This window comes from Letharia columbiana (genome assembly GCF_014066305.1).
Source record: "Letharia columbiana isolate WasteWater2 chromosome Unknown Sc0000004_s0, whole genome shotgun sequence".
Lineage (NCBI taxonomy): Eukaryota > Fungi > Ascomycota > Lecanoromycetes > Lecanorales > Parmeliaceae > Letharia > Letharia columbiana.
This window is the reverse complement of record NW_023501040.1, coordinates 600,537-624,425: the sequence shown is the minus strand read 5'-3', so window position 1 is coordinate 624,425 and position 23,889 is coordinate 600,537. Positions and strand designations below refer to the sequence as shown.

The window sequence follows — 23,889 nt, the reverse complement described above, 5'->3', positions numbered from 1 at the left end:
TCGAATTTCACTGCATGCTCCAACTTGAGCGACGTTTCTAGCCAAGGAAACTGTATTTACACAATCTCTGTAGGAAGCTTGACTTGTTGATTTTCGTTCAATTATTCGCAAGCTAAATCTCGGCCCGACGCGAATATGTCTTGGCATTGACCAGGGGTCCAGTGATGTATCCGCCAAATCCACTCGGAGTGCTTTACTCAATTGAGCCTTAGGGTGACTATCGAGACTACTGCAGGTTTGCAGCACCAAGGTTTGCCATGACACATAGTAGGTATGAATATTGCAATAGGAGCTAACTCTTGATCTTCAGTAGGGGATGTGGCTCAGTGGTAGAGCGTCCGCTGTAGGCTACTCCATTATCTGCTGCCATCGTCTTCGGATTCTAATTTCTTCGTAGTTGCACTTATCAAGAGTTCGCCTGCGGAAGGCCCGGGGTTCGATCCCCCGCTTCTGTGAGTCCTCAAGATATCATCTTATATTTCTTGTTCTGATTGTGATTTAGCCAATATCGTATACGATATATTTTTTTGCTTTTTTTGCTTTCCCCTCTTCTTTCAGCTACTATTACGAATTGCGAAACACAATTTATACGACCACCTCTCAATTTTGCCTAAGTTTTCTCTCATAACAGCTACGGAGGAAGCTTTGGGTTAAGTCTTCTTCCTCCTTTGCGGTCAGCATACCTCCTTCACACAATGTTTCGCGGTCATCTTTCTTCAAATCATCAGCGGCACGCATGTTGCCTGGGGGAAAGAGTGAAGCGTTGAGATGAAAAAGGCGATAAAGCAACAGAGTTTTAGAGATGGTATAGGCATGAAACTCTTGGCAACGTTCCATTGGGGTTGTATTTCCCCAATTTCTGACCAATATACCAAGACCCATGTGCTCCTTATCTCTTACTTTGCCATTCTAAGCTATCTAGACAGCTGTGCTTTCGCAGCAGACCCTCTCATGATTGTATCATCTTCTCCCTTTCCGACCACAGAGCAGCCCGATGATCTCGAGTAAATCATAATCCCGTTAACCGTCCCTATTCCACTACCAATGCATCCTCAATAGTTACCCTCCCTGCCAGCCTCGGAACCCCCACTAACCTCTTACCTCGACCCCATTGCTGAAAAAGTTCGTCTCCATCGTATTCACACATTACGTCCGCTTCCCCCAGCCGCAACGAATCACTCATTTTCGAATGCATGCGTGAAACGCGCACGGACGCCCGCTCACATCCGCAATCGGAGCTCATCGGGCCCTCTGTACGCATGCGGCAAGGTGGAGAGAGTTTATGGCCGGCCGTTATCCCTTCTGCACTTGCTGTCGAAACCTGGCTTGGAGACCGTTTGAAGGATGTTGGCGGATGCAGTGCAAGGATTGACGCATTTAGCGGGAGCTTATGGGCCGTAGGAACCTCATTTGATGTGAAGGTAGAAGGAGTGAGCGAGAGGATAGGTATGGGGGGTCAAGTCGTTCATGAAACGGATAAGAAGAATAGGGGGTATTGTAGAGATAGAGATTCTATTGATTGTGATAACAACATATGAACGAATTCAAATGTACACTCACAAACACATAATCTGTAATTTTCATCGTGATCTGAATGCTTTCCACGATGATTGGCTTTCCACAGTCTTTCAACGAGGCAAGCCGAGGAAAGAGAACGCCGCGGAGAAAAAAAAAAAAAAGAAAAAAAAGGTAACTACGAAAAAAAGGTAAAATCAAGGATGCAGACGGGCAGAGACTATTAACGAGAATTTTGAGCACTGTGCCTTTTTACGTATTTGAGATAGGGTACAAGGCCAGGAACCGTGAGAGAGTCAGAGATAGGCGCCACGTCGTGGAGAATTCAAAAATTCGGCGTTGAAAAGCGCTGGGTTACTCTAGTGGCAGAGCAAGCTGTCAGACAATTCTAGTTTGTTGACATTGGTAGGGTTAAAGATCTGGCCATCGATATGTAGAAATGTTTCGATCAAAATGTTTTCACGACACCGAATATCGTCGTCAGTGTGGTAACCATGTCAACATCCAGAAGCCTGCTAACGCTGTTATCATCTTTTCTTAGAAAAGCTCTTAGTAATCCTCTCATTAATTATAAAGTATCGGAAGAGGTATTAGCTCGAGTAGATAGATTATAATAGATTAATAGAATTCTTAAATAGATCACTATTATAAAGGCTAAACTATATTATAAAATAAATAACAATATAAGAACGATAAACGCTCGGATATAGGCTTTAAATCGGAGATATAGATATATATATTAGCTCTATATAGGCTATAATAATTATAAGATAGTAAGTTAAATAAAGTTAAGTATAGAGAAAGATAACTTCATATAAGACTAAATAAACTCTTTATCGTTATCTTCGCTATAAATTAAGTAGCTAAAACTTTAATAAGAGAATTATACTTTATATAGTTAATAACGATTAATAAAAAGTCTAAATTAAGATATAAGAAGACCGTCTTATTAATAATACTTCGCTAATATTTTCTAGAAAAATAAACTTATAAAAGAGCTTCGTTAAACTTCTCTTCTATACGTTAAAGAGTTCGATACTTACTTTATTAAGCGAATAGCAATAAAAAGCCATATAATACCTCTTAATCTTTTATCGATCCCACTCTCAAAACGGTTTCTCTATCCCTACATATCAATACTCAAAGACCTAGAAAGACACTAGAAAGACACTCACAAGCTATCGATGTAAACGTTATATCCGATATCGATATATCATAGACCATAGCGAAAAAGAGATATACGAGCTTCATAATAGTAATATCTATATCGTCAATTAAGCGTCTTAAAAAGATAGGCGAATAGTTTATAGACTCTACTATTAAAGAAGTAGAAGATTTATTATAAAGATCTACGAAATAAAGAGAAAGGATATATTATAAAGGCAATAGAAGAAAATATAGCGAATTAAAGAAATATTATAAGTTATTATTAAGAAAGCTATAGCTCTACTAAGTAAAGACTTTAATTCTATTAATAATAATAACTATATAAAAGTCGTAAACGTATTTCTAAATTATAATAAGACTTTTATATATATTATAATATCTAATAATATTAGAAAAGATTAGTTATAGAGGTAAATAACAGAGGCGCATAAGTAGATAGAAGAATATATTAAGTATATCGAAGTAGAATTAGCTAAATACTACTATATTTAAGATCTTACACATCGAAGTCTCTCTCATTAATAAGACTTCTTATATACGCATCTCCGCAATCATTCTTTAAGAAATATACTCTTAATAATCCTTCCACATTACTTCGGCGATTTTATCTCTTTTCTTATCTATTTTAATAGTCGTAAAGTATTTATTCTTTAATAAATCTAAATTACTAGTAGAGTTACTATTAAACTCGCTAGCTAGTTATATATTCGAGTTAATATTATTAAGAGAGCGATATAGCGTAATAAAGTTATATATTATAGTTAAGATATACTAGTTTATTATCTAAGTAGAAATACTAAACTCTATAGAGTTCTTAATAGATTTAAATCGTCGTTTAAGTATATTAAATATTCTTTTAATAATATTTCGTAGTTAAGAGTAACGTAGATTAAATAATTTCTTTATATTCTCGAGCTTTATTTTAGTCTATTATTATTCCTTTAAATAATATCGTATATTTATATAGGAAATTAGTAGTTAATTACAATTAAAATATCTAGCGTCGACGAGATAGTACTTACGCTAGGATAGAAAAGTTGTAATTAGAAATAGTATCTCTTAGTACTAAAGCGTTATATATAGAGTCTTCTCAGTTAGATAATATATAGTAAAATAGCATATTAAAATCATATACGGCTAAAACGTTTTAAGTAAGAGTATCCTTTCTATTTCGCTATAGTATATACTCTATTATAGATATATAAATAACGATATATATATCGTCTAATACATCTAGATAGTCGTTAAAATAAGGCGTAAATTTAGGCTAAACGAGATTAAAATTTTTAAATAATTAAAAAAATCTAATATAGAATATATATAATCTTTAAGATCTTATAATAACATCGACTAATAGTCTCGTCTAAGTGTTAAAAACGATTATATAATCTATTATTACTAAGATTATAGCCTACTACCGTGCTAACGCTGTTATCATCTTTTCTTAGGGGGAAATGAATACCAAGACTTCCGAAGGAGTCCTCGAGCTTAAAGGTAGAGTAAGAGATAAGCTCGATCGTTAGCGGATTTCGACTCGATCCAATCGCGTGCTCTTTCTTCAACTCTTTTCTTTTGTAGTGCACACACACTCAGAAATAATGCGAACACGACAATTCGCATTGGGGGTGCGACTCATATGCCTCTGGTTTCTGTTACTCTTCCCTGCCTTTGCCTCTGCGTCTCTTGGGGACCGGCTACCGGACTTTCGCGAATGTATATCAGTATGTGGAGCCAATGCATGACAGAGTCGATTGCTCACAGATCCAGACTTGTGTCGATGAGAACTGCCAGCGCGGTAACTCTGTCCTTCGTAAGCATCGCGCCAATTCAGCAAGATAGCAGTACTGATCAACTTTTCTCAGCGCTACATCTGCGCCTATTCTTCTGGACTTGCCCATCCAATTGCGACTATGTCTGCCAGCATATCATCACAGACCGTCGTGTCTCTAGAGACCCTCCAATGCTAAAGCCTGTCCTCCAGTACCATGGCAAATGGCCCTTCTTTCGCTTTCTGGGCATACAAGAACCTTGTTCGGTCCTCTTCTCCTTCTTCAATTTCCTGGCACATCGGAATGGCCTTGCGAAGATCCGGGATAGGATCCCATCCGATTATCCTTTGCAGATCTACTACATCGCCTTCAGCTATGTCGGTATGGCAAGCTGGGTATTCAGCATGATCTTTCATACACGAGACTTTGATATCACAGAAAAATTGGACTACTTTGCTGCAGGGGCGAGCGTCCTTTACGGATTGTACTACACGCCTATCAGGATATTCAGACTAGACGAAGCCGAGCCTGCCGTCAAGCCAGCATTGCTAAGATTATGGACCTTCGTGTGCGCAGCGTTGTATACGGCGCATGTCTCCTACCTGACATTTTGGCATTGGGACTATGTGTACAACATGGCAGCTAATGTCGCGGTGGGGGTGGTGCAAAACATTCTGTGGAGCGGATTTAGCTACAAGACGTATCAAGAATTGAAGAAGCCGTGGGCAGCATGGCCTGGCATGATCGTTGCGTGGATTATTATGGCCATGAGCTTGGAATTGTTGGATTTTGCTCCGTTAGGAGGAATGGTGGACGCTCATAGTCTATGGCACCTGGGAACGGTCATACCGACTATCTGGTGGTACAAGTAAGTCACATGGGGCCTCTCATGTTCAGCTAATCTTTGCTGATGTTGCCATTTCTTATAGTTTTCTTGTGAAAGACGCTCAGCAGGACATTGCTGGAGAAAGACTCAAAGCCTAAATAGAGCTATGCATCACTCTCCCATGGTGCTCTGAGCACCGACTGTTTACAAATTATCGTCTCAATCAAATCTCTCATCAAGACGCCACACGTCAAACACTCAGTCTCTCGAACCTCATAACATCTAGCGGCCAGGCGAGGTGCTAGGAACCGTAGCAGTTGAACTGATACACAGAACCAGCGAGGAGGCTTTCCCGCTGTTGAAACTTCTTCTTGAAGCGATTTCAATCACGAAAAAGAAAAAGAAATGATTTCGCGTTGACGCCTCGCATCGATATAAAGACCAAATGATCTATCTCATCAGACTGCAACTTCTTTCTGAAAACTTGCCACTTGCCATTGGGATGATGCCGATTTATCCTGCAAGGGAAGGTGCAGGCGAGACTATTAGGGATGACGTTTGGGCTAACAACGGGCGTGGGGATTTTCTCCTACCATTCGCTCCTAGCGCTTTAACCCCGACATTCCGTCTACCTTGCTTACTCTTTATCATTCTCACTTTCATAAACACCCAAACATAGCAAAACAGCTCAGCAGCATGACTTCACAAAATCCAATCGTCCTGGCTTCAGCCAAGTATCCTAAGCCGGCCGAGCGCACCTTTCAATATGGCACTGCAGGAGTGGGTGCTCAAAGCAATCCCAAAACCGACCAAGTTTGGCTGACATGATGTTGATCTAGTTTCGCATGAAGGCGTGCGTTCCCAAGCCAATTCCTTACAAACGCATATAATGCTACCATCTTCTGCGATACCGAAACTGATGCGTTACGCCTGCTTCAGCTCCCTTCTCGACTCTGTCGTCTATCGTGTTGGATTGCTCGCAGCCTTGCGCTCAAGGAAGTTGAATGGCCAGAGGATAGGTGTAATGATCACTGCGAGTCACAATCCTCCGGAGGACAATGGTGTGAAATTGGTGGATCCGATGGTAGGCATTGCGAGGGTTAGACGGGTACACTGGCTGATCTGAGCTTCAGGGTGAGATGCTCGAGGTATAGCCACAATATACATCATATCAGAGTAGTCAGCCGTTCTGACAAATGCCTCAGGGTTCTTGGGAAACATACGCTACAACACTTGCAAACGCGCCCTCCGACCAGGCTCTCCTGGAAATTTACGATAAGCTCACAAGCGACTTGAACATCAAAACGGAGAACAAAGCACGCGTGGTCTTTGCGCGAGACACTCGAGCTTCTGGACCTCGCCTCGTTTCTGCCCTTCTGGCAGCTCTTGAGGCATCTGGTACGGAGTATACTGACTACAAACTGCTTACCACACCACAACTCCATTACATCACCCGCTGTCTGAACACGAAAAGCACACCTTATGAATATGGTGAACCAACCGAGCAAGGATACTACCAGAAAATAGCTGCCGCATTCAAAGCTGCTACAGGGACTCGGAAATTCAACGGGCCCGTCACTGTCGATTGTGCAAATGGAGTAGGCGGACCTAAGCTGCGGGAGCTCATCAAGTATCTGTCTTCTGCCTCTGAAGGTGGCCTTGAGATCAAAGTCGTCAACGACAATGTCGTCGAGCCAGAGCGTCTGAATCATCAGGTAGATTGTTCTCAATTGTACTCACACGAAGAGTCGTCTCTGACGCATGACGATACAGTGCGGAGCAGACTTTGTCAAGACGAATCAGCGTCCACCGCCATCGTCCCACGCTGCCCCCTCGGCACGCTGCGCATCTCTCGATGGCGACGCGGATAGGCTGATGTACTATTTCAACGACTCCGACTCCAGCTTTCATCTATTAGACGGTGACCGCATCGCTACCCTCGCCGCCCTCTTCATCGGTGACCTCGCCCGCAACGCTGGCCTCGGCGAAAAGATCAAAGTCGGTGTCGTGCAAACTGCTTACGCCAACGGCGCCAGTACATCATATATCACCCAGGATCTCAGGCTTCCAGTCGTATGTACACCAACGGGTGTGAAGCATCTTCACCATGCAGCGACTAGATTCGACGTGGGCGTCTACTTCGAAGCCAACGGCCATGGTACTGTCGTATTCTCGGACTTGGCCCTCAAGCGCATTGGCAAATATGAGCCTCAATCACCAGCCCAAGCCTCCGCTCTCGACACGCTGCGCGCCCTGACAGCCCTGATAAATCAAACTGTTGGGGACGCTCTCAGCGATCTTCTCCTTGTGGAAGTGATTCTCGCTCACAAAGCTTGGGGTCCTAAAGAGTGGCATCTCACGTACACGGATCTCCCCAACCGTCTTGGACGGATCGAAGTTGCAGACCGCAATATCTTCAAGACAACCGATGCCGAACGGAAACTAGAGAGTCCGCCAGGCGTTCAGGCCCAGATCGATGCATTGGTTGGGAAGTACAAGAATGGGAGGAGTTTTGTGAGGGCGAGTGGCACGGAGGAGGCCGTGAGGGTTTACGCAGAGGCCGCCACGAGGGGTGAGGCAGATGACTTGGCAGCAAAGGTTGCGGATGTTGTTAAGAGGGCCGGTGTCTGATACATTTGTCTGTGCATGGATTACATTTTTAGCTATACAGAAGCAAGGGAGGTTCAATGGATATTGGCGGTAGGACTGGGACTTGGCGTCTAAAAGTTTGCTCAGCATTACAGAATGAGAAATCATTCATACTGAAATCTGGTTCGATGGCTTTATTGTTTGTTTAGTTTGCTGTACTCTTGGACAGTCAGCCTTCCTCCCTATCCATATCGTTCCTACCTTTCTTGCCACCTCCAGGCTTTCTCCCTCTTAACGTGGCACCCTTCGTCCCTCTCTTCTCATGCAAGTCCTTCATCTCCCTAATAGCCATCCTCTGCGCCTCCCCCACCCGTTCCGCCAGAATCATCACCTCCGCCCTATCCGTCTCGTACTCACCCAACATCTTCCCTAATGCTGCTTCAATCTTCTGCCATACTTCGATGTCGTACTGTAAAAAGGCTCATTTAGCTTCTCCAAATGGTTTATTGAGTGAAAACTGAAATGGGGTTTTTTTAAAAATTGAGGAAATTACCTGAGTAACCATACTGATCGCATGCCCGCTTTTCCCTGCTCGTGCCGTACGGCCGACTCTGTGGATATAAGTTTCTGAGTTGTGGGGAAGGTCAAAGTTGAGGACTACGTCAACCGAGGGTATATCCAGACCTCGAGCGGCAACATCCGTAGCAACAAGTATATCTCTACTTCTCGCACGGAACTTGCCCAGTGCACCTAATCTGGAAGATTGCGAGAGCTGGCCATGGAGCGGAATAGCGCCAAACCCAAGAGCCCGAAGCAATATAGCTATTCTCTGAGTCTCGTTGACAGTGCGAGTGAAAATGATTACGGATTTTGAAGCGAATTCGTTTATAAGCCATGCCACGTAGACGTCTTTGTCTTTGTGGGGAATGAAGCAGTAGCTTTGTAGGAGGGTGGAGACCGTTTGGTATTTGTTTGTACTGATGGAGACGCGGAGAGGATTGGAAAGGGAAGCTCGTTGGAGGCTCTCGACTTTTGAGGTCATTGTAGCCGAGAAGAGACAGGTGCGGCGCTCTCGTGGGAGGACTTTGAGGATCTTGGTAATGATTGCGCCAAAGTCTGTCGGGGTTTTTGGAGTTAGGTCTTCTCTTGTTATAAAAGATTGCCATGAGTAAGTAGCATACCAAGGTCAAGAAGGCGATCAGCCTCGTCCATTACTAAGTGCTTGATTGACCGTAGAGAGAAGCCTTTTGTGTTTTCGAGGTGGTCTGGCGGGAGTCAGTGCATGAGAACAGTCATTGAACAGGGTTTGTCTACCGAGCAGTCGACCAGGTGTAGCACTGCAAGAAATCAGCTATAGCATAGCGGTATAGAGTAATGGCCTTACACTACGATATGAGGCTTCTTGCCCAGGGCAATGGATTGGGAGATCATGTCCATTCCTCCCACCACAACGGCGACTTTGACCGAGATGAGGGCACCCAGAGCTTCAAATGCTTGGGCGATTTGGTAGGCAAGTTCGCGAGTAGGTGCAAGACAGAGACCGAACAAGGATGACTGCGGGCTCTCCATCAAAGCTGATGACTCGTCAGTATGAGTCAAGTGGGATGATGATCACGGCTACAAGCTCACCCTGTAGAATTGGAAGTGCAAACGCAGCCGTTTTCCCACTGCCAGTCTCTGCAAGCCCGATAATGTCTCTTCCTTGCAGAGCCAAAGGTATTGCTTCGGTTTGAATCGGAGTCGGGGCCTGAGGATTTCAGCAAGAATTGAAACCGAGATTGCGATTAGAGGCGAACCTCGTATCCCAATGCTGTGCATGCATCACACAGCGACTGTATAATCCCAAGGTCCTGGAACGATTTCGAAGCATGGCCTTTTGCTTCGATCTCAACCTCACTCGTAGACCCTGTTACCAGTGATGGCTCTGAAGACGGTTGTGGAGAAGGTTCTTTAGCGGGTTCCGGCGCTGTTTGCTTTGTGTGCGTAGATGTAGTATGTTTCACTCTCTTGGATGGTATCCCTTCATCTTTGTGTGAACTGCCATCGGCCTTTCTCTTCTGTATGGGAGACATGTTTAGTCTTTCTGAAAGTGCATAATCAGAATTTGTGCTTGTTCAGAATGGACTTTGTCACGAGAAAACATTTCGACGCTAGCACTATCGATAAGGGCCGCCTAAGCGAGGTCTTTAAAAGTGTTACAAGCAAAATTGGTACACCTTAAACAGCTCGCTCCAAATTCCACACCTTTCAATGGCGCGACGACGTACTAAGAAGCGTACACATGTGGGTGCCCGCAATGGGCCCTCAAATGGAGTTACCGCCAACTCATCAGCTACCAGAGAGCCACGGAGCATGGTCATAAGGATCGGAGCAGGAGAAGTTGGACCCAGAGTCAGCCAGCTAGTGAAGGATGTCCGTTCTGTGATGGAACCGGGTACGGCCAGTCGTCTGAAAGAGAGGCGTTCAAACAGACTACGAGACTATACTGCTATGGCTGGTCCGTTGGGTGTATCTCATCTCTTACTCTTCTCCCGCTCTGCAACCGGAAATACAAATCTCCGCCTTGCACTCACACCTCGAGGACCTACACTACATTTTCGAGTCGAGCAGTACGCGCTCTGTAAGGATGTGCAAAAGGCACAAAAACGCCCACAAGGTGGTGGCAAAGAATACCTCACGGCGCCTTTGCTAGTCATGAACAACTTCATCTCGCCTACAGCCGATGGTATACAGCCTACGGTACCAAAACACCTCGAATCTTTAACAACTACAATATTTCAATCTCTATTACCGCCTATATCACCCCAGTCAACTCCTTTATCTTCCATCCGCCGCGTCCTCTTGCTAAATCGCGAGATATCAAAAGCGTCGCCTACTTCGAATACCCCAAAATCTGAATCAAGAGAAGACGGCGCTTATGTTCTCAATCTTCGCCACTATGCTATCACAACCCGCCGTACTGGTCTCTCACGGGGCATCAAGCGTTTGAACGCTGCAGAGAAAATGCTTAAGCAAAACACGAAGAGCAAGCGAGGGCTTCCCAATCTAGGCAAGCTGGAAGATGTCGCGGATTACCTGCTTGACCCCTCAGCCGCAGGTGGTGGCTTCACATCTGGCAGCGAGACTGAGGTGGAGACGGATGCCGAGGTTGAGGTATTGGAAACGAGTACGAGGAAGGTGCTGAGCAAGAAACAAATGGCGGCGTTGCGGAAAAGTAACGGCGACCGGAAACCACATTCAATGGGACGACCGAACGTAGAGAAGCGAGCTGTAAAGCTTGTCGAGCTCGGTCCACGGATGAAATTACGCATGACGAAGGTCGAGGAGGGCGTGTGTGAAGGCAAAGTAATGTGGCATGAATCCATCGAGAAGACGGCTGAGGAGATCAAAGAAATGGAGAAGGTCTGGGATACAAGGAGAAGGGAGAAAGCAGAGCGGAAGAGGGTGCAGAAGGAGAACGTTTTGAGGAAGAGAAATGAAAAAGGAGCGAGAAAAAAGAGAGCGGGTGGGGAGGATAAGGATGTGAAAGATGGAGAAGAGGAAGATGTGAGTGAGGAAGAGGACGTGGACATGTACGAGGATGAGTGGGATAGTGAAGGTCTAGAAGGGGACGAAGAACTGGAAGTCAATGACGGAGACGAGGGTGGAGTTGCCATTGGTTGAGCAAAGCATGCATATATACCCTAACGAAATGCGTTTCATGTCGCCAATGGGTCGATTTATGTCTGTCAATATGAAGATGGTAGCTCATATCGTCTGGCTGCGACTGTGGGTCTAAGCTAATCAGTCGAAATCGTCCAAGTATCTTGGCTCTCCCTTTAATCGTGAATCTCCACTTTGCTGATACCTGGATCCGGCTATTGTCCCTCTGAGACCGGAAGCTGCCGTGGTAGTCCTCGAAAATGCTGGTGCGGGACTCGACATTGAAGTCTTTGCTCCGGTGATTTCCCGGGGTTCTTGATGCAATCAAGGCACAGACCCTCAAACCTCGTCAAGGCAGCTTCTCTGATTTTGGCGACCTTAGCAGCCACGTTCTCTGGACAGCGTGAGCACTTCTTGAGTTTAGTGATACGGCTTGCCAATCCAACATCACATGCTTCGAGCTTCTTGCACAACATTGAGATGCTCAGGCGGTGGACCGCCGAAGTCAAAGGCCATAAGCCTTGCCTGGAGAGGCCGTTGATAAGCGAGCTGATGGAGATGCAATCGCAGTGGGAGAAAATGATGTCGTCTGAGCCTAGGATGAGATCGCCTGCAGTGGATTTTTCCGCAATGGGGCTGATGATTTGCTCAATTTGGATTTGCATTTCTCTCTTGACGTCTTGTTCGGCAAGGAATATGGCCTCTTTGACAACGTTAACCTTAGAGCGATTTGGAAAATTGGGGGTGCCTCTTAGGACCTACCAATTAAACCTTCCGGAATATGGCTCTCAATCTCCTCTGGTATGCCGTACTTTCTTGACGCGGTCTGAGCTTTACCGTCGTTGGGTAGGTTTAGCATCATGAATTTGGTAAGGCTGTTAAAGAATTGGGCCTCGTCAAAGGCGTAAGCTGGCCAGAGCAGGCGGCTGGGTTCCTTGGTGTGTTTGGTATTATAAATCTCACACCTTCCCCAGTAGCACATGGCACACACACACTATTGAAGTTCCCCAAGTCAGCGTGTCTTCATCCTGGCAATGACCCTCGCTACAACACAATTCAAAAATAATTGACAAGGGCCTCTTGCTCCCACCACTCCCAAAATACAACTTGCGAGCAAATCAATGTGTTCGCCCGGACGAATATGTCTTTGAAAACATACATACATCGTATTTATCAGTGACGACAGCAAGCCTCTCAAGTCTCTCCAGACCGATGCCCTTGGAGAAAGCGCACTTATGGTGGAGGACGGCGCACATAAACAGCATACTTTCTGCATCATCGTCGTGGAGTTGGATACGACTGGCTTTGCTTGAAGTAGGCTGTCCTTCCGCAAAACTTGGGCTAAAGAGTGCTTTAAAGACCGGCGATGCCAGGCTCAGGACTTTGGATGAGACCTGGAACTCAGTCTTGCCGCAGATGAGGATGACATCCCCTTCAGGATCGATGACATTGGTTTTGGCCATATTGTGGGTACTAACGGACAAAGAAGCCAAGGCAGATGAGAGGTTGTCGCAGTTTTCGCACATAGTGGATCGACTTACCCTCGATGTGACGGGCTTCTGAAAATCATTTGTATCGAAAAGTGAAGTTCGAAGGTTGAGTGGCTCAAACACATTATGGTGTAGGCAAAATTCACTTGGAGTCATGCGGCAATGCCAAAGCGATATCTAGATAGAATGTCCCTACAGACTGCGTATCATCGCATTGCATCGTACCTCACATTTGAAATCCAACCTCTAAGTATCACGCAGGCCCTGATATGAAAACAGCGTAGATTCATGGGAGTTACACATTCCCGGGTATCCTGGGGTAAGACTGAGGTTGGTGACCGACACTGTCGAGATTTAAAGTCCTGCAATGTAGAGTGCATCGTAGCCCTCTCCCAGTACATACTTAGCATATTGTTGCTTTCGAGTAGCATTAATGTTTGAGAAGCGAAAGCTTTGCTTTTTTGGATTTGTTCCAACGTGAGAGGCGGCCTTGTTTTTAAGATGAGTTTTTTATATTGTGGGAAGAGAGTATCCAGTCGAGCAAGGCGAATAGAGTGGCCTTGCAATCTTTCGCTTCATTATAACACCTACCTAGTGACGCCTTGTCTGCATTGTTTATCTTATTAACCCTCTTCGTTTCTTGGTCAGAGCTCATAGTAGAAATGATACGGAGTTCTGCATCTAGGAAACGTGGAAAGCATTTCACGTGGGTCGAACACTGCCAAGAAAAGGGTCCAGCTGTCGAACACTGCCAGAAAAGGGTCCAGCTGTCGGGTGTGCCCGGGGGCGGACAATGCGCTTAGACCTGCTTCCGAACTGCGCCTGACCTGAGCCCAGTCTGGAGCCCATTGCCCCTGTCATACCTAACAGAGGTCTCTGAAATTCAACAAGTGCGCTTCCAGAAAATAATTATAGAACCCTCACCACAGGGTCGCCTTCCGACAACAGGGTTAGGGCTACTAAAGACTGGCGTCTTGGCAGGTGCAGGAGCTTCGGTGCAGACCTCCGTACATACAGCACATTTAATTTCGAACTACTATCCCAATAGAGTCTAGAAATTAGAAGAAAAAAGATTTCAGCCTCGGGCGGCGTGACCCGCCTCCCAGATTGATCTACCAAAACAAATGCCATCTGTCTAGAGTATCAATTCAATCAATCAATCACCAAAACGAGTCGTCATTTGATTGGGCTCTACCAGCAAGTACCATGAAGGGACGTCATGATCTGCAATCCGAGCGATCAAACATAGCACTGGACCGTGTCAAATTATGAAGGGTAAAGCTCCAAAGACCAATTCTTTGAAAGTGTCTCAAAGAGTCAACTGGTGTAGGGACCCTCCTCTTTCGGGTTTTCGACGATCTTTGCTAGAGACGTGGAGACGCATGTGACCCGTACAGGAGGCTGCTGTCGCTAGGAAAGTGACGAATGTTTGTGGTGACGTCCTTATCCCGAAAGACACCTTCAACGCACTCGGCGAGAGTCTCTCCAGTCATGTAGGAAGGTGCTGCCAAGCAACCCCAATTCACCTTTTATACAGAGATCTTCTGTCTCGAATGAAGAAGATCGTGGAACTCGAAGATTTGGGGCAGAAAGGTCTCAGAGCTGATGTCCTGGGTGTGTTCTACATGAACAGATGGTCAGATACAGAGAGCCAAGAGGTCCGCTTGACGTGATCTATGGCTTGCTGGGCTAGACTAACGATCTCGATGACATGATTGTGCAGTACGAAACATTAACACAAGCTGCTCACCAACAGGCAACTTCGGGAAATGATTCAGAAGAGTTGCATTTTCATGCTTCTCCACCACAACTTGGGCTATCCAAGGTGGAACAGAAACGCCAGTCATACCATTCGCTTACAAATGTTGTATGAAAAAGGCACTGAGAATCTCTCTTCGTGGGTGATCCGGAACAACCCTATGTCGCAGGGGTAACTCTTCAAGAATGCGGATTGGCGAAGTTTACGTCACGACTGCAATCTGGACACCAGCAAGATCCGCTACGCAGAGCAATCGCCGGCGACCACAGGATGAATGGTTGTGGAACACGCTAGGACCCCAATACCGTCAGTCTGAGGAAGAACAGTTGAAACTTATAACCCCACATCCCAGTATCCTGATGCTTGAGGATACGATTAATCAAATTGTAGACCGGTCGACGATTCTGCAAGTCAAGAGGTGGCTACATTGGGCTTGTTCCGTCCAATTTGGCCACTGGAATTAGATCGTGTGTGCTGTTAGGGGAAGGACACCGTTTGTTCTCCGCCCATGCCACAACAACGCCAGAACTAAGAGCAGCCAAGATCCTGAGTATCTTTCATAAGCGATGTGTAGTACACGGATTGATGGATGAAGTGGCTATGTACATGTGGCCATCGATATGCAGACTCTCAATATGAGATAGCATTCACTACTGCCGACTCGCGCCTTCTTCGTATTACAGCTTTGGGTTCGTGCCCACTCAGACCGACGGTAGCATCTATTTCGATGACTTGCAGTGGCAAATCATCGGGATAAAGTGTCCGGCTTTCGCCTCACGATACGGCTTGACCACTTTCAAATCACAAAGTGATGCGAAATTTGTTTGGGATCTCAAAAGGCTTTGGTCCAGCTCTCTCCATCTTTGTTCTTGGCTCAAGGTAGGTACCGTCTGGAACTGTAAGCTCCTTCCTCCCATTTCCATTCGGTTGCCTGGTGATCAAGCATGTTCTCTGGCAGGAGGCGCTCTCAGACCTTTTTCTCTCACGGTGTTTGTTTCTTCATCGACTCTGTCACTGGCATCCCTTTTGGATACATTAACTCATTTAGCATTCATCACTCACCTTTCTGCCTACAATCGGCCGCCTGCGGTCTCCTACGCAATCTGACCCAGTATGCTTTCACGCGGCACGAGCAGCGCTTCGCAACAGCCTCGACGAGCCAAATCAACCCCATCGATCAGGCCTCGATCAATTATTCCCACGTCACCCACCACAAACAATGCCGAGACTACACATCAGGAAGCTCTTACTGCTGCCAACCTTGCCTTCGAACGCGCGAATGAGCGCGAGATGGCCAAAAAAGCCCCCAATGGGCAAGACACAACCTCCATAGCGAACAAAGATGCTGGGCCAAGGCTTGGGAGGAGGCAGAGTGTCCGTTTCGCAGGACCAACAGCTATACCATCACGGAATCGCTCTATCACTCGTAGAGAGGCCCCTGGCTCCAGGACAAGCCACAATCCTTACGAAAGCCAATTGCAGTCCCGGTCTCGGAACATCGAGCCCTCCATCTACTCTGATGAAAGGGCATCGACCGCCTTAGCTCAGCCAATTGGAGAATTCGGCGAAAGCGATAATGCCTCTGTCCCCTCATCGTACCGAAGGCTCCGAAAAGCGAAGTCGATGTTTAGCCCCGGCAAGACTCCGTCTGCGGTCTTCGGTGATGGTATACCGTATAGCAGGCGTCACTTTCATCGTCAATCACTCCAATCTTCCGATGCTTACCACGAGCCGCTCCAAGTGCCTGATCCTCGCCTACGAAAGTCGTACTCCTTTTTCCGTGGTGTTACGGATCGCATATCAACCAGTAGTCAGCAGTACGTCGCCAACGATGCAGCTGTCCAGCTTGCCCGAGATCAGTATCTTCGTCAATTAGAGCAACAGAGGTTGAAAGAGCAACCGTCGTTCCTTGGCCTTGGCAATCGTCGCAAATCCCAAAAAGGGTTCCGTAGGACTGTTCGTACCAGTAGCACCAACAGCTACGGTAGTGCAATAGCGTCTCCATTGGCGTCTGTGGAACCACCGAAGAATAAAGATCTTGGCCACAGAGCCAGGAACCTGTCCCAGACGATCAAAAAGAAGTTCAAGCGGGTGTTCAAGCGACATCCAGACGCCGAAGATACGATTCCCGTGCAGCAGATCAAGGCAACCCACCCTCACTATGGGGACTACATCTCGACATCCGATGGCAAAGAGCAGCGTTATCCACCTGTGCCGGAACCCGACGCTGAGCTCCTCCTTCGCGTGGGCTCTCGAGAATCAGTAATGTATACTACGCCAAATTTCGTTGACAAGGGTGCTCGCCCAGGTAGCATCCGAAGCGCCCATAGCGATGACGATGAAAGCAACGGCAAATCAAGGGTCACTAGTTGGACGGATTCCACAGCTGCAAACACGATCAACATGCCGCAAACATTAGAAAGGAAGCGCCTTTCAATCATAAAGGAAGATGGAGGTCCACATCAGCCATCGTCTTCTGCTCGCCAGTATGAGGAGGGCAACAATGGGTATGCAAGCTTCCGTCAACCAGTGAGGCAAAGTAGTGCAGGCCGTGTAAGTGGTCCAATAGACCCGCATAGGATTTTCTCTGCGCTGCAAAAGAAGATCGACCAAAACAACCGCGAGGCCGCTCTGGACGATAGTGAGCCAGGGACCGATAGCAGCTCCAGCCATCACAAGGCTCGGCTGTCTACGCGAGCTCCCAGAAGAACATCAAGCATCCGCAAGGGCGCTAAAGCCAAATCCAACTCTCGTTCAGGTTCTCGTGGGGCAAAGGTATCAAATTCCGTGATCTTCAGTCCCTCTGCGATGGAATCTTTCAACGATAATTTCTTACAATATGAGAGCCAGAGTACTAATAAAAGTTACCAGCAGCAAGGCTTTTCGGACTTAGGAAAGGGTCTCACACAAGAACGGATTGCGGAGATGAATGAGCGTGGGATTCAGCTACCAAAAAGACCCCTCCACGAAGTGAAATCGGCGTTTTTCCCCCCATCTATGCGCATCGAAAGAAGCAACCCAAGCCCATACAGACGTGCAATGCACGCAAGCAGTGAGACCGAAGCTGACTCTCAAATCCGCATCAATTTTGAGGATCGTCCGCAATTGGAGGGCCCCTCGAGTGCTGTTACCGGCCGGCTACGCAATGATAGCGTCACTGGATCGGACAGTGTCTATTCTAGATCCTCAGGTGGCGATACACCGAAGGCAAATAGAAGCTCGATCTCGCTTGCCATGTCCGAGAGCAGTGGTGAAGCTGGGACTGCTATCATCATTACGGGTCAACCTGGCAAGAACGAGCGGTCAGCTCATCCTGTCGTTATCCAGCATGGATACTCATCCGAAGCGTCAAGTGGAAATTGGAGGAATTTTATGGCTACGCAGGTGGCTTCCCTCGAAGATTATGGGACGCGGCAGGAACAAACGTATGACGCGCATCCAGTCAAAGACAGCGGCCACAGAAGGGAATATGCACAGGTTGATAGTAACGACGTAAACATTGGTAGACTGCAGTCGCCAACTGATATCCTCAAGCAGCCTCTCGCGATCATCCAAGGCAACTCCAACCTTTTAAAAGCGTCGAAGCATAAGGTTTCTCGCTCGCTGGATAGGTCACCTCTTATGAATATTCGCCATTCAGCTAATGCAGGTAACGTCCAACAAAACGATAACGCTCCATTGAGTAGAGCTTCTGAGAATTCGCGTAAAATTTCAAAAGTGGAGAGTGAGAGACGCTCTCTCAGTCGAGTCCACGAACCATCCGGGGGCCTACGGCAGAAAAATTCACACTCGTCTCTCAAAATGCAGACAGAACAAAGGCACTCGCCTACCACAGCCAATATCCGGTATAGCCCAGAAAGGGTAGAACGCCTTCGCCGGTTGAAAAGCAGTAGCGGCACGTCTTTGGGAAAGTGGTCACCTCGGAACGAAAATCAAGCATCTCGTCACACACCACCTGGCGAAAAGGACTACGATTCGGACAGTCCTGCCCCAAGTTCAGACGTTCCCCAAACCCAAGCCGGGAACAACCACAAGTTGGTTGACAGCTTCTTGAAAGGTCGCAGGAGTGTGATGAGAATTAGTGAAGAGAGTGGCACTGATCCTGCTTTTTTATAGATGTGATGGTCTTGGAGATGGCGTTCTATTCTCAAGTATAATTCATCTCATCGCAATTGGGCGACTCCTGGGCATGCTTATCGCCTAGCACTTTGTCTGTCAACCCTCGAAATCCAAATAGACATAGCATGCTGTGGAGCATAATCTTAGGAGTTCGTGGGTCTGCAGGGTTGAAGAATTGGAGGAGTCGAAGCTGTCAGGATAGGCGTTAAAAAGTAGATTACAATGCAGAATGATCAACAGCTAACATCATACTGCTCAGACACTCTATCATTGTGCCGTAGCCTCAACATATGTAGTGTAGGTGTCTACTTTGGGTTCTCTCAAGAATGACAGCAATATGCTTTGACAGGTCAAACGGGCAGGAATCTGCCCCAGCTCAACAGGCGCTTCTCCGTGGCTGCGGAACAAGTAATGCGAGGCACGATTGACCTGAATCGAAGATACTCTACAAGTTCTGGCATGAGAGCTCCAGGTATCTCTCGAGTCCACCTCTGCAAAACGCCTTTTCATGCCAATCATGTAGCGCACCTCGATCATTCCCGCTCGAGATCGACTAAGCTGTGAATGCTGGTGCTTTGCTAGATACGAGTAAGCCGATGATAAGCCCGAACAATCCCAAGACAGAGCTGAAGATCTCTATAACAAGTACTTTGACGAATCTAGAGATAGACCGTTAGCAGGGCCTTTTCGATGGTCTTGTTAGAAAGTTTTCCCGCTCACAAACTTGGATCCGCAGCATCGGCCAGTGCTGCGCTACTCCCGTTGATCCCCACCGAGACACCACATATCAAGTTGCACATGCCAACTGTGAGGCCCGACCAAAAAAGAGCGTACCCAGTATACTGATTGGAGGCTGAGTAGGCAGCTTCTCCCTCAACCATTTGCAGTTTTGAGGAGAATACGATGGCCATGATGACGCCGTAAATTGCCACGACTTCGCAAAAGATAATCGATATCAAGTTCTTTGTTCTTATTCGAGGTGCCTTGACACCGCCGCCGAGGATCGAGGAGCCGGTGATGAAAATTCCCCTGTATGAAATGTCTTAGTATCTGCCATCCCAAGACATGTATTCCTTTCTATACCATGCTGCCCCAACAACTGATAGCCCAATGCAGAGACCAATGCCTAGATCTGCCCATGCATATGGCGATACGCTCTCTAAAAATTGTCCAACCTAGTAATCGGCACCATCAGATACGGCTCTTGCGCATAGTTCGACGAGTCACCAACATTGAAGGCTTCCCCATCTCCAGTGAATAGTAGATCTGCCGCCCGTCAGCGCTGAGCACGAAGATGCGGACTGGACTCTCGTACAAAGTCCCACGACCCCTAGAGCTGTAGTGCCCCCATATGCACCATAAACAAGACTCATGATTAATTTCCGAAGCTGATAAACACAGAGACGGGGATGAGCAAATGGTGATGAGTGGAGAATGACATTGCTTCTGTCTGGCTCTACGGAGGCGAAGTTATTCCGCCCGATCGGAGGTTTTTTGGCCTCGGGCAGGTCGGCTAAATTGCCAGTCCGCTAAACACCATTCAGGGCAGCTCTCATGACTGTCCGTACAATATACAATGTGATAGATTGAGCTTGTAGGCCTCCTCTCTCTCCTCGCTGATCATGCGCCTCTGTGCGCCAATCTTACTGCCAATTGCCGCCCTTTTCTATGCGTCATTGTGCCACGCCATCTTCGCAGACGAGGCTTACCAAACCGACTCCCACCACGCCCTGCTCGGACCTCCCCAAGCTCACACCACTTTCTTCCACCGTCCTTCGGCCGCGTCGAAAGCCTCACTTCTTTACACGCTCTCGGAGAAGCTAGTGCTCGGTGCAATCAATCCTAAAGATGGCGCGGTGATATGGAGACAGCGACTGGCTGATTCGGCCCATAATTATACTACTCCTGGTCTGTTGACTGCAGGAGAAGGAGGTGATACACTCGTTAGTGCGGTGGATGGGAAGGTCCAGGCGTGGGATGCAACAGATGGTAGATTGGTCTGGGAGTGGGACGGTGGAGATGGGACGAAAGTGGTAGATGTTACGCTATCAGCCGAAAGTGGAAAATATGTCTTAGTACTCAGTGAAGGAGAGGGCTCAGGTTTCGTTGTCAGAAATTTGGCTGCCGATACTGGAGAGGTGTTCTGGGAGTTCGGCGACGGGAGGTACGCAGAAGAGCAGCGGATGGGTTCTATGGATATAGGCGAAGCTAATTGACCACAGTGGAGATGCACCCTATGCCGTCGTATCATCACAAGATCGCATATTCACCGTTTCGTTGCATTCGGCGCTCCTCAAGGGTCTCAAAATCAAAGTCGCAGAGCTGGCCCCTTCAAATGGGAAGCAGATCGGTCAGTCGATAGCGTTAAACTCAGACAGCGACGTTACATCAGAGGCTTCAATCCTGCACATCGGCGCAAACTCGGGTCAACCTTTTCTGATATGGACCGATAAAGCTCTCAAGACATTGAAGGTCAATAAGGTTGGCACGAAACAAATTACAACTCTCAATGTTCCTTCCAGCAGCGGCGAGTCAGCCGAAAAAATAATTGTTCACACTCCACGATCTCCTACCGCTCATCCGCACTTCCTCGTACACTATCAAGGTGTAGACTCGCACTGGGCGGAGGTGTTTCATGTCGATACTGATATAAAAAAAGCATATGATTTGCCGCGCCTCGGTGGAAAAGGTGCCTTTTCAGCTAGCTCCCAAGGTTCCAATGTCTACTTCGCCAGACATACTGCTTTCGAGAGCATCTTGGTATCTTCGACCGGACCGTCCATACTCAGCCATTGGGATATCCGTCCCAAAAGCCATGGTGGAATGGTGGATCCGCAGGACATCTCTCATGCTACCTCTGAGGTGGTATCTAAGGGTGGATCGACGTATGCGGTAAGGTCTGCTCTGACGTTGCCCTCAGGCGACTGGGAACTCATACGCAACGGCGACCCTTATTGGGTGAGGCCCGAAGGTCTTACCGGTGCAGTCGCCGCCGCGTTTGTCGAGATACCCAAGGAAGAGAATCTGGCCGATGAGCTCGCAGCAGAGAGTCACCGTAGTGTCATCGCAGCGTACGTGCACCGAGTCAAACGTCATGCAAGAGATCTACAACATTTCCCGTCTTGGGCACAAACTCTTCCTGCCCGAGTGCTAGGGAGCTTTCTTGGGGATAAGGCAGGCTCTCAAGACCAGAGTCTACGCCGTGATAGCTTCGGCTTTCATAAAATTGTCATCGTTGCTACAGAGAACGGCCGGCTTGCCGCACTTGATGGAGGTACACAGGGCAGAATTATCTGGAGTATTCAGGCTGTTACCCTAAAGGCGGGCGAAAAGTGGCGAGTCCTTAGTATCGAAGCCGAACAGAATACTGCACTGGTACGATGCAAAGAAGGAGAGTTCTTGCGTGTCCAAACCAATACGGGTACAATCGTGCAGTATCAGCCTGGAGGTCTAATCAAGTCTCTGAAGACGTCTGTCCCCATCACGGATGCATCTGGAGAACAGCTTCTCATACCAGTCAATGATGACGGATCCATTGGAGAACTTCCCAAGGCAGATTTTGAAATAGGGACGACCATCGTGACAGATGCCGAAGACAATGTTGTCAGAGGCTGGGCCCTGTGGAAAGGTCCAAAGCCGACGTTGGCATGGCAGTTCACGCCGGCGCTGGGGGAGACAGTCAAGACGGTCACTACTCGACCTTCTCATGACCCTGTAGCATCGATTGGCAAGGTCCTCGGAGACCGCAATGTGTTGTACAAATACCTGAACCCCAACGTCCTACTTATCACAGCTCTTGGAACGGAGGCTTCGACAGCGACGTTCTATATCCTGGATTCGGCTTCTGGTGCCGTCATTCATTCAGCTACTCACGCTGGAGTTGACATAAGCCTTCCGATCGCTTCCACCGTCTCAGAGAATTGGTTCGCTTACTCGCTTTTCTCGGAGACTAGCTCTCTTTCGCAAGACGTGTCTGAGATTGATCAGCAGAAACTGAAGGGCTACCAATTGGTGGTATCGGAGCTCTACGAATCACCCTACCCCAATGATCGGGGCTCACTTGAGACATCTTCCAACTATTCGTCCACCAGTCCTGCCTTCACAGACGAAGATGGGACATATGACGCACCGCACGTTTTGTCCCAAACCTTTTTGATCCCCGGCGCTATTTCCTCTATCTCCGTTACCTCCACACTTCAAGGAATCACTACTCGCTCCCTTCTCTGCGTCCTTCCCGATACTAATGCACTGGTATCCATCTCACGTGCATTCCTTGATCCGAGGAGGCCGGTTGGTCGGGATGCTACAGCAGCTGAAATGGAAGAGGGACTATTCAAGTATAGTCCTATGTTGGACTTCGAGCCTAAGTGGATCCTCACTCACAAAAGAGAGCTCATGAGTATTTCCGAGGTTGTTACCAGTCCGTCGCTCTTGGAGAGCACGAGTTTGGTATTCGCGTTTGGGGATGTTGACCTCTTCCTCTCGAGGGTTTCTCCCATAGGCGCTTTTGATCTGCTGGGGAAGGGATTCAGTAAGCTACAGCTTGTATTGACAGTGGTGGCTTTGGCGGTGGGGACGACCGTTGTGGCTCCTTTTGTAAGTTTGACAAAGCCATGTCTTCTGTCATCTCCTGCTGGACGCTGAGGCTGACACTTCTACTAGGTAAGAAAAAAACAGATTGATGGAACATGGAAGGCTTAGACCCAATCATCAGTCAATGTAACAAAATCTAGATTCTGCTACAAATAATGGTTAACAGTGCATGTTAATCTATACCTCGTTGCGAAGTTGAATCTTCCATTACTGCGCGCCCTCCCAGAACGGTGTCTTGAGGCTCTACTTCTTCAAATCCTTTGTACCCTCATCCAGACTTCTAGTGCTGAGTCCTCAGATCCCGTTACTTTCTCATCTTTCCTCTTTACTGATCCTTTACTATTACACTACTCTCAATATATTCTCGAAGTCTGTTCCAGTGCTATCGCGATCTGCCGGGCTCTTATACGTTGGATACGT

At 47.3% G+C, this 23,889-nt stretch overlaps 8 protein-coding genes and 1 non-coding gene across 9 annotated transcripts; 6 read left to right on the top strand and 3 right to left on the bottom strand.

The window, feature by feature from the left end:
- The first annotated feature begins 312 nt into the window (after positions 1 to 312).
- HO173_002159 lies at positions 313 to 455 on the top strand. The gene has a single exon. It is a non-coding gene; the product is annotated as a tRNA-Leu (tRNA).
- A 3,825-nt stretch (positions 456 to 4,280) lies between these two features.
- Positions 4,281 to 5,435, top strand: HO173_002158 (uncharacterized protein; the record flags this gene model as incomplete). The annotated part of the gene is made up of 4 exons (XM_037304093.1): positions 4,281 to 4,403; positions 4,450 to 4,492; positions 4,545 to 5,319; positions 5,381 to 5,435. 4 exons carry the CDS (start codon positions 4,281 to 4,283, stop codon positions 5,433 to 5,435), a joined length of 996 nt encoding a protein of 331 aa, XP_037168888.1.
- Positions 5,436 to 5,973: 538 nt separating this feature from the next.
- Positions 5,974 to 7,908, top strand: HO173_002157 (uncharacterized protein; the record flags this gene model as incomplete). Its single annotated transcript, XM_037304092.1, has 6 exons — positions 5,974 to 6,057; positions 6,117 to 6,130; positions 6,217 to 6,361; positions 6,411 to 6,425; positions 6,483 to 6,992; positions 7,051 to 7,908. 6 exons carry the CDS (start codon positions 5,974 to 5,976, stop codon positions 7,906 to 7,908), a joined length of 1,626 nt encoding a protein of 541 aa, XP_037168887.1.
- A 187-nt stretch (positions 7,909 to 8,095) lies between these two features.
- Positions 8,096 to 9,938, bottom strand: HO173_002156 (uncharacterized protein; the record flags this gene model as incomplete). Its single annotated transcript, XM_037304091.1, has 7 exons — positions 8,096 to 8,335; positions 8,420 to 8,982; positions 9,048 to 9,131; positions 9,181 to 9,203; positions 9,251 to 9,440; positions 9,496 to 9,613; positions 9,663 to 9,938. 7 exons carry the CDS (start codon positions 9,936 to 9,938, stop codon positions 8,096 to 8,098), a joined length of 1,494 nt encoding a protein of 497 aa, XP_037168886.1.
- Positions 9,939 to 10,116: 178 nt separating this feature from the next.
- HO173_002155 (uncharacterized protein) lies at positions 10,117 to 11,529 on the top strand (the record flags this gene model as incomplete). Its single annotated transcript, XM_037304090.1, has 1 exon — positions 10,117 to 11,529. The coding sequence occupies one exon, from the start codon at positions 10,117 to 10,119 to the stop codon at positions 11,527 to 11,529; it is 1,413 nt and encodes a 470-aa protein (XP_037168885.1).
- Positions 11,530 to 11,723: 194 nt separating this feature from the next.
- HO173_002154 (uncharacterized protein) lies at positions 11,724 to 13,034 on the bottom strand (the record flags this gene model as incomplete). The annotated part of the gene is made up of 3 exons (XM_037304089.1): positions 11,724 to 12,211; positions 12,271 to 12,502; positions 12,672 to 13,034. 3 exons carry the CDS (start codon positions 13,032 to 13,034, stop codon positions 11,724 to 11,726), a joined length of 1,083 nt encoding a protein of 360 aa, XP_037168884.1.
- Positions 13,035 to 15,870: 2,836 nt separating this feature from the next.
- Positions 15,871 to 18,873, top strand: HO173_002153 (uncharacterized protein; the record flags this gene model as incomplete). Its single annotated transcript, XM_037304088.1, has 1 exon — positions 15,871 to 18,873. The coding sequence occupies one exon, from the start codon at positions 15,871 to 15,873 to the stop codon at positions 18,871 to 18,873; it is 3,003 nt and encodes a 1,000-aa protein (XP_037168883.1).
- A 556-nt stretch (positions 18,874 to 19,429) lies between these two features.
- On the bottom strand, positions 19,430 to 20,249 carry HO173_002152 (uncharacterized protein; the record flags this gene model as incomplete). Its single annotated transcript, XM_037304087.1, has 5 exons — positions 19,430 to 19,535; positions 19,597 to 19,905; positions 19,960 to 20,051; positions 20,108 to 20,142; positions 20,192 to 20,249. The coding sequence occupies 5 exons, from the start codon at positions 20,247 to 20,249 to the stop codon at positions 19,430 to 19,432; spliced, it is 600 nt and encodes a 199-aa protein (XP_037168882.1).
- Positions 20,250 to 20,498: 249 nt separating this feature from the next.
- HO173_002151 (uncharacterized protein) lies at positions 20,499 to 23,577 on the top strand (the record flags this gene model as incomplete). The annotated part of the gene is made up of 3 exons (XM_037304086.1): positions 20,499 to 21,040; positions 21,099 to 23,472; positions 23,539 to 23,577. 3 exons carry the CDS (start codon positions 20,499 to 20,501, stop codon positions 23,575 to 23,577), a joined length of 2,955 nt encoding a protein of 984 aa, XP_037168881.1.
- Between the last annotated feature and the right edge of the window lie 312 nt (positions 23,578 to 23,889).